Source organism: Micrasema longulum, unplaced genomic scaffold, assembly GCF_059751315.1.
Source record: "Micrasema longulum isolate JH-2025_06_02 unplaced genomic scaffold, ASM5975131v1 h1tg001048l, whole genome shotgun sequence".
Classification (NCBI taxonomy): Eukaryota; Metazoa; Arthropoda; class Insecta; order Trichoptera; family Brachycentridae; genus Micrasema; species Micrasema longulum.
The window spans coordinates 1488494-1501233 of record NW_028278236.1 but is presented as its reverse complement, the minus strand read 5'-3'; the positions used below and the strand labels follow the sequence as shown (position 1 = coordinate 1501233).

Here is a 12740-nt window from a genome sequence, read left to right as displayed (position 1 = left end):
AAAGTAGGTACCAAGGTACTTGTTTATGATGGAAACCCAAAACTTAAAATAATTTGTTTTTAAATATTGAATTTAAGTAGGTACCTTAGTACTTATTTATGGTTGGATTCCAAAACTTGAAATAATTCATTTTCAAATTTAGAATTCTTTTAGCAAATGTCAATCTAAGTTCTTCTCACCAACAGGGGTGGATTGTATTTAAATCAAGATTGTATAAAAATCCAGTTAAAATAAATAAACAGGTAAAGATTATAAGTAATTTAAGGAAATAATCTGATTGGGATCCATAAATAACGAATGTTGTTGTTGAAATTCAAAACCAAACTATTTTTATACACTAAAACGTCTTCCCAATTTTTTATTGTTTGCTTTCTCGTCAAATGCAGCCCTGGTGATGGATAAAAAAAAATATTAGCCTCCTAACTTTTTTCTACCTAATAAATTGAAGATTTTAACAGCCATAAATATGCTCGTGGCAAAGATCTACATTTCGCTGCAAACCGGTTCAGTAGTTATTTAGTCCATCAAGGACACACATACGATCATTGCCTTTTCTATATATATATAGATAATAAAGTTAAGTTTTTCAAAATAATGAATTCATATATAATTTTCCTCGGTGCGGTGTCGTTTGCACTTAAGCCGACGCGACATTTCAGATTACATTTCAGCGTCATTATACAATATTTTTATACCCACTTACCAACTTCTCTATGACTACCGGCTTCAAGATGTACCCGTCTCTTCATCAGAACACCAATTAAACCAACATGCAAAACCAACTTTACACCAGTTTTTATATAAATATAACCGTATTACGTTATAATTATTTCATTGTTCATAATAGTATAAATTAAAATTCCAAAATGATATATCATAACTTTTTTAAAGATTACGTAACATGAAACATTATATTATTTACATCACAACGCAACACCTTATGTTTCACAATTTAAATCGAATAATATTATCATATACCCTTGCAACTCGTAATATGGTAATTCTGAAAACTTTTGTCGTTCGTTCGGTTAAAATAACCATACTCTTGTGATGTATAAAGTATTGGATAAATATGAAGATTCAAAAACTTTTGCACGAGCATAATTTTATGCTCTAACATATATGTATAAACGTAATTTCGTCTACAAAAGCAAGAAGTTTTACTTTTATTGATATAACTGTTTCAAGAAACGTGGAAGTACTCGTAAAACATAATCTACATACCTTACATGGAAACAAAGTCAGTGTTCTGTAAATGTCATTCTCATTACAGGTGATAAATTTATTCGATCAGTTCGAAATGTCGACTATTCTTATAAAGGTCACCAAAATTTTTTTTCTGCAAATTCGGGGGTTGTAATTTTTGACAACTTTCTTTGCAGGACGTCTTGAGTAATTTTATACCGAATTTTTTACTTAATGATATTTCCCTATAGAGATGGCAAAAAATATTCTGGAGAATATCATTGTCACTTTCTGAATAAACTATGTAGATTCTAGCTTCGATCATTTATTTAGTATGAAACAATACAAATATAAAAAAAACTGTATTTTTTATGATTTTTTTTATAAAACTGTTTAATGGAATTGCCTAAAAGGTATAAGAATAGAAATACTATTTTCGGTCGTTGACCGCTTTCAGCTTTTCTACCGACATTTTTTGTGAAATCGGGAAGTTCAATTTTACGGGAAATTGTGTAAAAAATAATATTCTTACGCTCGGCAAACAATATAGCATTAAACTAAAAGACCAATTTTCTTGAAAATGTATGAAAAAAAAAATTATATTTTAATAAAAACGAACTGCTTTGAACAATATCACTACTTTTTCGAATAAACTAACGATAAGAATTGTGACAGATTTTCGATTTCCGGTAAGTCAACTGACCATTCAACAGAACTCACCTAAAAGAGGGGGAAGAGAACTTGAGACGTCACAGCGGAGTAATTTCAAAAATAGAAAACTTTAAAAAATCAACGCGCTGATAAAACGGTACATAAATTTTATTTTTTGGCTAAGTTTAAAAGTCTACACGTATTAACAAATATGTTTTTATTAAAAAAAACCACTGAACTTCCTCATTGCATTAAAAATATGATATGTATTTGTTATAACAAATAATGTTTACAATATATCTACGCAGGTTGCAGATAACTCTGGAGCTTATTTAAGGCTGTAGTCTAGTAAAACGGACGCAAAATTAAGAAATCATACGATTTTGCCATTTTAAAATGAAAGTTTTTTTTAATCGCGCAATAACAAAAAATAAAAAAACATAAATTAGAAAATACAATATTTTTTAAAGGTATTTCTGTTAAAAAATATACTTAAAAATTTTATGTTACTAAAATATAATTACTTTTAGAATTGCAGATTACGCCATTTTAAATTTAGACTAAACTTAGGTATCTGAGATCTCAATAAAGACTAAGTAATGAACAAAAATTTGTTCAATAAATTAAAGATTATAAGTTTAACATGAAAGTGACCGAAGTTAAATATTATTTTTTTGATTTCGAAAAGAAATACAAACATTTTAAATCATACATTTTAGCGACATTTTCTTTTATTTCTAAGTAAAATTATGCCTTCGGTAATACTTTAAAAAAAAAAATATTGAAATATTTTAGCTTAAACCTTTTTTTATAGAATTGTTATCTCTTTTTATTTAAAAAGAATATAATTCTGGTTGTAATATTTAATTAAAAAAAACTTCTTGTTTACGTTTTTATGACCTTCATACTGGCCCTTACGGAAAACGATAAGGGCAGATATGAAGGTCATAAAAACGTTAATAAGATGTTATAAATTAATATTACAACCAGAATTATCTTTTTTTTTTTTTTTAAATACAATTCTATAAAAAAAGGTTTCAACTAAAATATTTCAATATTTTTTTTTTAAGTATTAGCGAAGGCACAATTTAACGTAGAAATAAAAGAAAATCTACATAGATGTATAAATGAACAGCGATGGTTTAGCTTTGACAGCTTTAAAAAAAATTACTCACATTTATAGTGACCAGTGATAGGGTTTCCCCGTTACTTGCACACTCGTTACTTTCAATAGAAACAAAAAAAATGTTTTAGATTAGTACTTACATGTAGATAATTTTAAGTGTTATTGACTATTTTTTAATTTTTCAGAACCCCTCTGAGCCTTGGTACCTGCTCAGTCCTCGGAGTTGTGGTTATATTTTTATGTTACGTGGTATTTGCCGAGGATGACAAGGTATTATATTCGATATAAGTTTCACTTTTTATCTTTGCTTGCATAATGTGTTTCTATGAAAAATACTGTAATGTACGTATTTAACAACGACTAATGGCCTCGTGACAAAATGAGACTTAACTCACACACGAGAGTTCTCGGTTCGATTCCCATTGAGATCGCAATAATTCAAAAAAATGTTTTTTCCCTTAAGCCTAGGTGTTCTGTGCTATAATTCACCATTATGATCAGACGTTCTCATCTGTTGTGTAACTTAAATAATACTTTTGTTGAAATTTCAATTTCGTAAGAAAAAAATTGTAACTTAATAAAATACTCCATTTACTCGTTTTGAGTTAAATCGAGTTAGTTTTTGCCTACAAGATTTCATTAATGTGTTTAGATTTCTGGAGATAGAAATATTGAATTTATGTGTTGCAAATCACCAATTAAATTATTTATATATCACGCTATCTGCCAACATCAACATCAACATTTTACGTTTGGTACATTTTCTAGTTAATATAAAACTTTTTATAAAACTTTAAAATACATAACGCGTAATCACGTGTTATCTGTTTCAAATTAAGGATGATTTGTTATCTTTAAAATTTCCATGATGATAGGTTATTCAGTTGGATATTTAACACTTAAAATTTAAGTCAATATATTTCAACATTTTTTTTTTAAACATGTACGTAGCTGAATTTTAAAACTCAGTTTTCATAAATAAATTAAGAAAATATAACATTACTTTTTAGAGGTATTTGTTTATTTTTACAATCACAAAAACATGTTTTATTTGCCGTGAGTAATATGATTACCAGAAAAACTTTGAGAGATATATCTTTTCTTTTTTCTTCCTCTTGGGAACGCACGAAATCTGCCAATTAGGCGATTTTATTTATGAGAGTATATTTATATACACGGATATTCTATTTTAGTATTTTATGTGTATTATGGCCATCTCTGATGAAAACTCATTTTGAAAATGGAGAATTACAGTTTAAGGGTACAGAATGCACGAAATGAATGTCGAAAAATAAAATGTTGAGATATAACGTTTTTATGTTTTCAAACCTCTTGAACATTAAAATAAACTTAAAAATATAAAAGAACCTGGTTAATGTAAATGGCCTTTACGGTTTTATAAAATCTTAAATGGTTTACATTAATATTTGATTACGGCTTTATTTTCAGTATTCAACTGACATCCATCTTTTATTAATTTATTTATGCTTTATTAAGTTGGTTCATAACATCTTCAGAACTAATATAAACTTTTAATAACATTCAATTTTTTTATCAAAGTTTCTCAATAACAATTTTTTCAAATTAATTTTTAATATTTTGATCTTTTATACAGCTTCAATCCCGTGTACAATGAGTTTTGAGATTCTTTTTTTCTCCCCGTTAGTAATCTTATCTTTTTTTTATCCCTTGTTTCATATGTATGGCATTGTTGGTAAAATTTTATTGTTGTTTTTATTTTATTCACCCTTTTAATTATTTTATGCATAAAAACTGCTACATTATATTTAATTCGCTGCTTTACTGTGAGCAAGCCAATTTCTTTGTGCATTCTTTCTGCATTAGAATATATATTTCTTTTGAGTATAAGCCTCATTGCCTTATTTTGAAGAATGTGTATATTTTTGATTTCTCCATCATAACATAAAAAAGAATAGAAAAACAGTAATTTTTGTGTGGACATGTGATTGTTTTTAATATAAGAACAATACTCTTTATATCTATTACATTTCGCAATCGTCCCATAAATTACCAGTACGAATATATTTTCTTGTTCAATTGTCTTGAAAAGTAGAGCCTTTATGTCAAATTTGATTAAACAGATGTCAATATGCCATTAGATGCTATTATTAGTTTTAAAAATGTACATCCATCCTTTATAACCGTACCCTTACGTTGTCTATGAATCAATTTCTCTAGAAATGTATGTCATATTAAAAAAAATTTTGTGTTGTTATTTTTAGAAAGCTCCGCCAATAATTCGTAAATGGTCTCGATACATTCACAACAACCGAATGGCTGCTCAAATGATGTCGTTCTTTGTGATTGTTCTCACAAAATGGCTGATCGACACCCTTGTGGTAAGTTTATCTTTTAATGAAAAATTATTTCATTTTTTATTCGTACAACTCTTTGCATGTTATATTTATAATAACTAATTTTACCAGTATATAGTGAGGTTAGGTTATGTTATGTTGGGTTATTAAATTCACACCAAAAACAGAACGATTAGTAAAATAAATAACTTTTAACTCTTCGAAGTATTGTAGCACTCTTCAAGCCAAATTTGTCTGAATAGTCCCATAATAACAATAATCGTTAATTATAAATGGGTAGTTAAAGTTCAAATTGGCAAAAATATTACTCATTTGGCTAATATTTCCGAAAAAAGTTTAGTACGAAAAAGGTTAAAGCTTAAGGTCAATTGCAAACTGCAAAGTGACTACGTCTTGTGATTCTTTGGTATTTGCTTCCCAGAATCTATTTCGAGCTGAGCAAACTATTTAAGTATGTACAGCATACCCCTTGTAGAAACTTCTTCAGAAATTTGCGAATCGATACGAGTATGAATAACATTTTCAATACCTTTACTTACCTCTATAGTTATTGTATCGCAGCCTAAATAATAAAAAATGAAAATAAAACAAAAACACTTTTTTCTAACAGTCTTTTTTTTAATTTGCCGACCGGTTTAGGAGCAACACGTGCTTCTTTACTGAAGTATAATTTGAAATTAAATATACCCAAATCCTATTTTATAATTTTTACAGTGTGTTAAAATACGAACAAAATAAATTAATTATTTAATCAAGTAGTATTTTGTGCTCATGCTTAGGGGTGAAGGGGTTTGAAATGAAATCATTTGAAGTTGTTATAAAATTAGAAAGGAGTGAAATATAGAAAATATTGTTAATTTGATTAATTTTTCATAATTATTTATAGTTTTTTTTATTTTTTAAGATGTTTCATTTTCCACATATATTATAACCTATAATACCCAGTGTCAATAAAAAAAAAATTAATGATCATTTTTCATCAGATTAGATCAGAAAAAACACGCATTACAAATTTACACGTTCTTCATTTTTCTTATGAAGTTGAGGTGTGTTGTTTATGCCTATTGAAACGCTAGACGTAACAATTTGACATTGTTTTTTGTGCTTTTCAATTTGCTACAGTCGTTACTTGTTCAGCATACGCTGTGTTTCTATGACAATCTTTTATTGCAGCTACAAATGCCCGTTGGCTACCCCTGCGCTGAACCTCTTGGGTCGGTCAACATGACAATTGGCGTGAATGGAGTATACGGACCTGGCAATAACTTCACTACATTGGCTATGAGAATTGTTGAGAACACTTGCCCTTACAACATGATAGATGAGGTACGACTAATAAAATGTTTTTGAACTCTTGAATTTATTTATACATTTTTTCATAATTACAATTTTTTGTTCGCTTTGCCCAGCTAACAAGGGCACATACCCCGTTCCAAGCCAGGCAATTACATTTTAATTTATTAAATATGTCCAATTTTATCACTAGTTTTTTCCAATAAACTTTAGTCTTGCTCACTGTTTGAGGTCTATATTATAATTATTCATTGTCAAACCTTGAGTTAATTTATTATTGACGAGGCGTTTTTGTTTATTTATTTTTAGGTTATCAACTTATGTATTGTTTTATCCGTTATTTACCGCGATAAATTTAATTGTGTTGTTATAGTTCTCATTGTTATATTTATTGAACTTCCATCAAAAATTCGTTTTGAAAATTTACGTCAGCATTCCGGGTAAATAATTTGAAATGACTATAGGCACGCAGTGTAAATTATTCAAGAAAGAAAATCATGTTGAAATCAAACCATGTGTTTCTTATTTTTTCAATATGTCGATTGTTAATATTTGATTACAAGCAGTGAAAATTAATTCATTTTAGCCAAAAAATTTACATTATATTGTTTTTTTTTTTTTTTTAGCTCTTAAACAATTCTTATTATAGCCCTTACACTAACCTACGGCATACTTCGCCTACTTTCTAAAAAACATGTCTACTCGTAAAACTTATGTACGCGTGGGTCCTAAACAATTTTTCAACAACTTCAACTCATCTGTCATTTTCTCAAACTCAGAATTTTATTAAAGAAAATAATTGACGTTCATTCCCACAATCTACCAATTTTGTTGATCCTTTTTTCAAAATTAAATTTTGCGTTCTATAATTTACATTAATTTTGGGTCCATTTAATTTTTTTGCATCTCAATGCTATAAAGTGGCAGTGGAGTTGCGATAGAGATGAATTACAAACTTGAATCTTTGATTTGCGAGTTCATGATACTACGTTGGGACCATGACCCGGTTTTTAAAGTTTTATATTTTTACTAAACCTTTTTTGAATAGGTACAATTTGATTTGTTATTGATTTTTTGTAGATTTTCATGAATTTGACTCTCTTGGTGATGTGCATGTGTGCTGTACATCAAATTCTGATAACCAGCATGAAGACCATTCTACTAATAGTCCTGTGCGTCTCCTTCTTGATCATCACAGCGTTCAGGCATCCAGCGCTCGTGCAATCTTCTGACCCTCTTTTGGCGTAAGTAACCAATAAATATATTTTTTCCAGTTTCGAATAAAGGAAAATATTAAAATATGCATATTTACCATACAAAATAGCCAAGGGGTCACAATACACATGTACCGACTAAGAAATGCGTAATAAATATAAGTATAAATATATTAAATTTTTTTGCTGACGAGTCTCCAACAGTTTTTACAATGATGACGACATAGATGTTTTATTTTTTATTTTAACTTCTATTAATCATTTTTTACAACCCTTGTGCATGACAACATATTATTGAGAACTTCATTTGCCTTTCTGATCATGCTCTTTTGCTTCTTTGTTCTCAGAAAAACACTTTCTAATAAACCACATCATTCTACAATCATTCAGTTTCTTTTCGAAGTGCCAGAATCTGAAACAAACTACATTTTTTTGTGAAAAAAAAACCTTTTGTGATCACCTTAAGAATTTTTTTTAAACGTTACGGTATATACTTAGATCCCTAATTTTCCATCATATCATTTCTCTTTTTCGCCAAATCCTCTCCCTGCCTCCTTTCAAACACCTTACCTGATCCTACAATCTATGCATATTTTACCTTATCATATAAAACGTTATATAAATATGGTGACCCCCGTAGTGTAATTATTAAGACTCTTGCCTACGGGGGGTTTCAGGTTGATTTGATTTTTCTCAAGCCTGGGTGTTCTGTACGTGTGGGTTGGGCGCACTGGTTTGTTACAAAGAAAAACAAAAAATACATGTTATCTATATCTTATGTACATACAAGCAGTGTATGCTCTTTAATAAACAGCTGCATTAAAATTATTTAGTACAAATCTTTACCAGATTAGACCTGTGCATTTTTGGTTGTTTGGCAGATATAAGGTGTACTTTTTTTTTTAAATCCAAAAAAATATCTAGTAGAATACAACGTCTTCAGTCTTATACTGTGATCTTTAGGTACTTTAATTTTAAATTCTGTCTGTCTCGAGTTGAGTTTGCTGGCTCTATAATGCAAACATGTCTTCGTACTTTGTAAAACCGTGTATTAATTTGTAATATTATTTAGTTCACTGGCGCCGTTGGAGAACTTAGAATGGCTTCACAGGATTGGAGCTTACATGGTGGATATTGTGGTAGTTATTTCTCTCGTCATCACTCTGGTACTTCACTCCCAACAAACTGAGAGCACATACCGTTTGGACTTTATATGGAAGCTTCAAGCCACCGGTAAGTTTTTTTTTTTTTTTTTCAAATAAAATATTTGCGTTCTTATGATTTACCCAAATATTTAATTCTGAAGGTAATTTTCAACGAGTTGTAAATAACTCACTATTAGAAAATGGAATCAAGTTGGGGTAGAGTGGGCTTCGAACCACGGACCTTTGGTCCGTGAGTCCGAAACACTAGCCACGGGACCACAACCCGATTGTTAAAAGTTGTAACAGTAAAATTATTTATTTTGCCGAACAGCTAGATATATAGTAAATTTATGATATATATCAGACGAGGGAAAATGCTGCTCTTAGTTTGGTTTAGTGTGGCTCCCAATGTCTCTCTTCAAAAAAAATGACACTTTCTTTCCCCATTATACTTGTAAAATACATGTTCTATTTTTTTTAATGTAGTAAGTACATTTTTAGATGTAATTACGCTCAATAGGCCCCGTTTGGAAAAAATGGTACTTCATTTTGATTCTCACGTCACTTCAAAATATTATAAACAAAAATTAGATTCAGTGTATGAGATCAAAGAGACTTGTTTAACGAATTAATTAGAAGGTGCACTACGAAGAAGGTGTCCCTTAAATATATAAACAGAGACAACACCGTTTCATAATAAGGTTATTATATACATCAAAGGTTAGGCGCGTAATGTACGTTTTTCCTAATTTGAATATGTTTGCGATTACGTACCTAAGTAGAGTTTACATCGAGGGCTGTGATCTACAAGCTGGATTCCCAAGTTACTCCCATGTTTATGGTATGTACTAAATATGGGAATGTTCAAATGGCCTTAAGACTTAATTTTTTTACGTAAATCATAAAAACATAAATCACATCAAATTATTTTGTAAAAATAATAATATTAAAAATACATCCTACTGATCCAAAGGTAGAAATGTTTACTTTACCTACGCAAGCGCACGGGACTACTGATTCTATTTCTGTTGTAATAATTACAATAAAAAAATCTTATAAATCATCTAAGACGAGAAAAAATATAAAATACTGAAAAAAAACATGGATGTATAAATATTAACAATATCAATATGGCGCCTGAATGCAGGCAGCAGGTTGAGCACTACATAGAACAGGGAAATATCACTTTTTTTTAAACATTTTTAAAGTAATAAGAGTCTGCGAAATACTGTCTAGTAAAAAAAATTTTTTCACAACTTATTAATAGCATAAAAAAAGTTTTTCATCTATAATTTAGAATTCCTGCCAAAACAGTCATTGCATTGGCCACGTCCCTAATACGTCACGATTCATTTTAATTTTGAATTAAGATTTTTTATAGAACATCATGACGATGTCGGGTTTTTCTAAGGACATGTTTTTTCATAATTTCTTTTTTAAAGTTATGTATGAAAACATTTCTTCACAATATCCATATTGATTTTGAAAATACAACTAATTTTTCTAGATCCATTTCATATATTTTTATCGGTATATTTTTTTTTATTCGCCTTCACTCGTTTGCGAGTGATTTTGGATTTTATCGGTATTGGTAGTATGTGATATTTCGTTATTACGAAAATTCAAAATGCGATCGAAAACGCATGGAAAAATGGCTGCCGCTAGTTGAAGGACATGCAGAGTTCTGATTGATGCGGAATTTATTTTGTAACACCAGATTGTAAAATATTTTTTAATAATCGTTATCATAAGTCACTTATTTTTTTTTCAATATTATTATTGTTCCCTTTAAGTAATAATCATCCGATATAAATAATATACTTATGGCATTTTTTTAAATCCTGGACTTTTCTAGAAAGCACTGGTATAGCCTTCTGTTTTGTAAGAAATTCATTCTTTATCTCCTCTATGATCCCGAAATAAAATGCTTTTATTGCGTTTTTTTATTTTTGGAAACAGGAAAAAGTCACAAAGGGCCAAGTGCGGAAAATCCAATCCAGCTGAGAGCATCAATGTGGTCGGGTTTTTTTTGTAAAAAAGTCACGAATAGGCCGCGAGGCATAAGCGGACGTCTTTTATTTTTGCTCTGGAAAAATCTTGAAAATTTTCAATCACATGAAAACGCGTCTTACTAGTTCATCTGTCGAAAATCAACTACGCGACCATAATGGCCGCAAAAATACGGATTAATTATAAACATGTTTAGGTACCAATTTTGATAAAAAATTTACAGTTTTACAGTTACGTATTTAAATTCGAAATCTTCGTATTTCAAATCTCAATCATTGTTCTTTTTTTATTATAAACACTTTACCGTAGTGCAAGAAAATATGAAAAACACATTCAAATCAAATTAAATAAAGTGTTTTTGTTATTAAAAACAAAAAAAAGTTATTAAATTGAATTTGGAATAACCGGTGGCCGGTTCTATCGCTTTCGAAACATTTTTAAAACCGGTATTTTTATTGTTAAAAGAAAATGTCAGGAAACCGATGAAACGGAACACCGGTTATTTCAAATCCGTAGATTTAAGTTTTACTTTTTTTTCAAAAGTCATCACTCAATCGGAATATGTCATAATTTTTGCAAATGGTGGCAAATATCAATTCTGTTTGTGAAGTAAACAGATACAAAATACACGTCAATAAGACATGAAGTGCTATACTCCTCAATAACGTGGAATTTTTTTTTCCGTTTTTTTGCGGAATAATTCGTATTGACGCAGCGAGAATTTAGGGACAGATTTCCCGGTCGTTCGACACCAACAGGGCAAACACTATGGCGTTCAGCCGCTGGCTTAGAAGAGTATGGGATAACACGAGATTCTGCTAGGTCTGACCGACCCCGGAACAGCCATTCTGCTCAGAATATCGTGGGTTCGGCTGAAGATGTTGCAGATGACCCTAGAGTATCGACCAGACGACTTAACACGCAATTGGGCATCAAACGGCAGTCTTTACATAGAATTTTGTTAAAAAGCTTAAAGATGTTCCCTTACAAAGTGCAAAAAGTGCATTAGCTGTTAGCCGTTGACCACCAAGCGCGTGTAACCTGCGTTCAAGCTATCTTAAATCTTGACAACGAGAAAGACAACTTTTTATCGAAAATTATTATGAGTGACGAGGCCCATTCCTATCTCTGTGAATAACCAGAATTATTGCTTATGGAGCACTGAAAATTCACGTGAAACCCACAAATAGCCATTGCACCCGCTCAAAGTTACTGCATGATGTAGTGTTTACGCTGGAGGCGTCATCCAGCCTATTTATTTCGTAAACGCCGCGGGCCAAACGGCTACTGTGGATGGCGAGCGCTACAGAGCCATGCTTAACGACTTTTACCTTCCTCAATTGGATGATTTGGAATTGAAATTGGTAAACATGTGGTTTCAACAAGATGAACGCAGTGACGCTTATTCCACGAGCCACAACCAGTAATTTGAGGGCTGCATTTCCGGGTAGCCTCAGATCTCTAGTTTTGGTGATTTGCACTGGCCGGCAAGATTACCCAATTTAACCGTTCCGTTCTTCTTGTAGAGTTTCTTGAAGTCGTGAGTCTATGTCAACAAGTTTCAGACTATTGAGGCTCTCAAAGAGAAGATCCTTCAAAAATGCGAGAACCTATCGGCGGAAGTTCTGGAAAAAGGGATGGAAAATGCAATAAATTAGGCCCGCATGGTCATTAATTCTGGCGCAACTTTGGCGGAAAAAAGGACCTACTTACTTATTTGAGAGCGCATAATTAAACAGCTTCACACTTGTCCTAATAGATCATTTCAAAGTTGGCGCAC

At 30.7% G+C, this 12740-nt stretch overlaps 1 protein-coding gene across 1 annotated transcript in view; it reads left to right on the top strand.

Moving 5' to 3' along the window:
• The window catches only part of LOC148277354 (adenylate cyclase type 6-like), a 428970-nt gene that overhangs the window by 396823 nt on the left and 19407 nt on the right, over positions 1-12740 (top strand). Inside the window, exons 17-21 of the mRNA XM_088233010.1 lie at positions 3148-3232; positions 5206-5322; positions 6472-6624; positions 7672-7835; positions 8878-9038. Coding sequence (XP_088089136.1) covers positions 3148-3232; positions 5206-5322; positions 6472-6624; positions 7672-7835; positions 8878-9038 — 680 coding nt within the window. The remainder of the gene's footprint in view (positions 1-3147; positions 3233-5205; positions 5323-6471; positions 6625-7671; positions 7836-8877; positions 9039-12740) is intronic.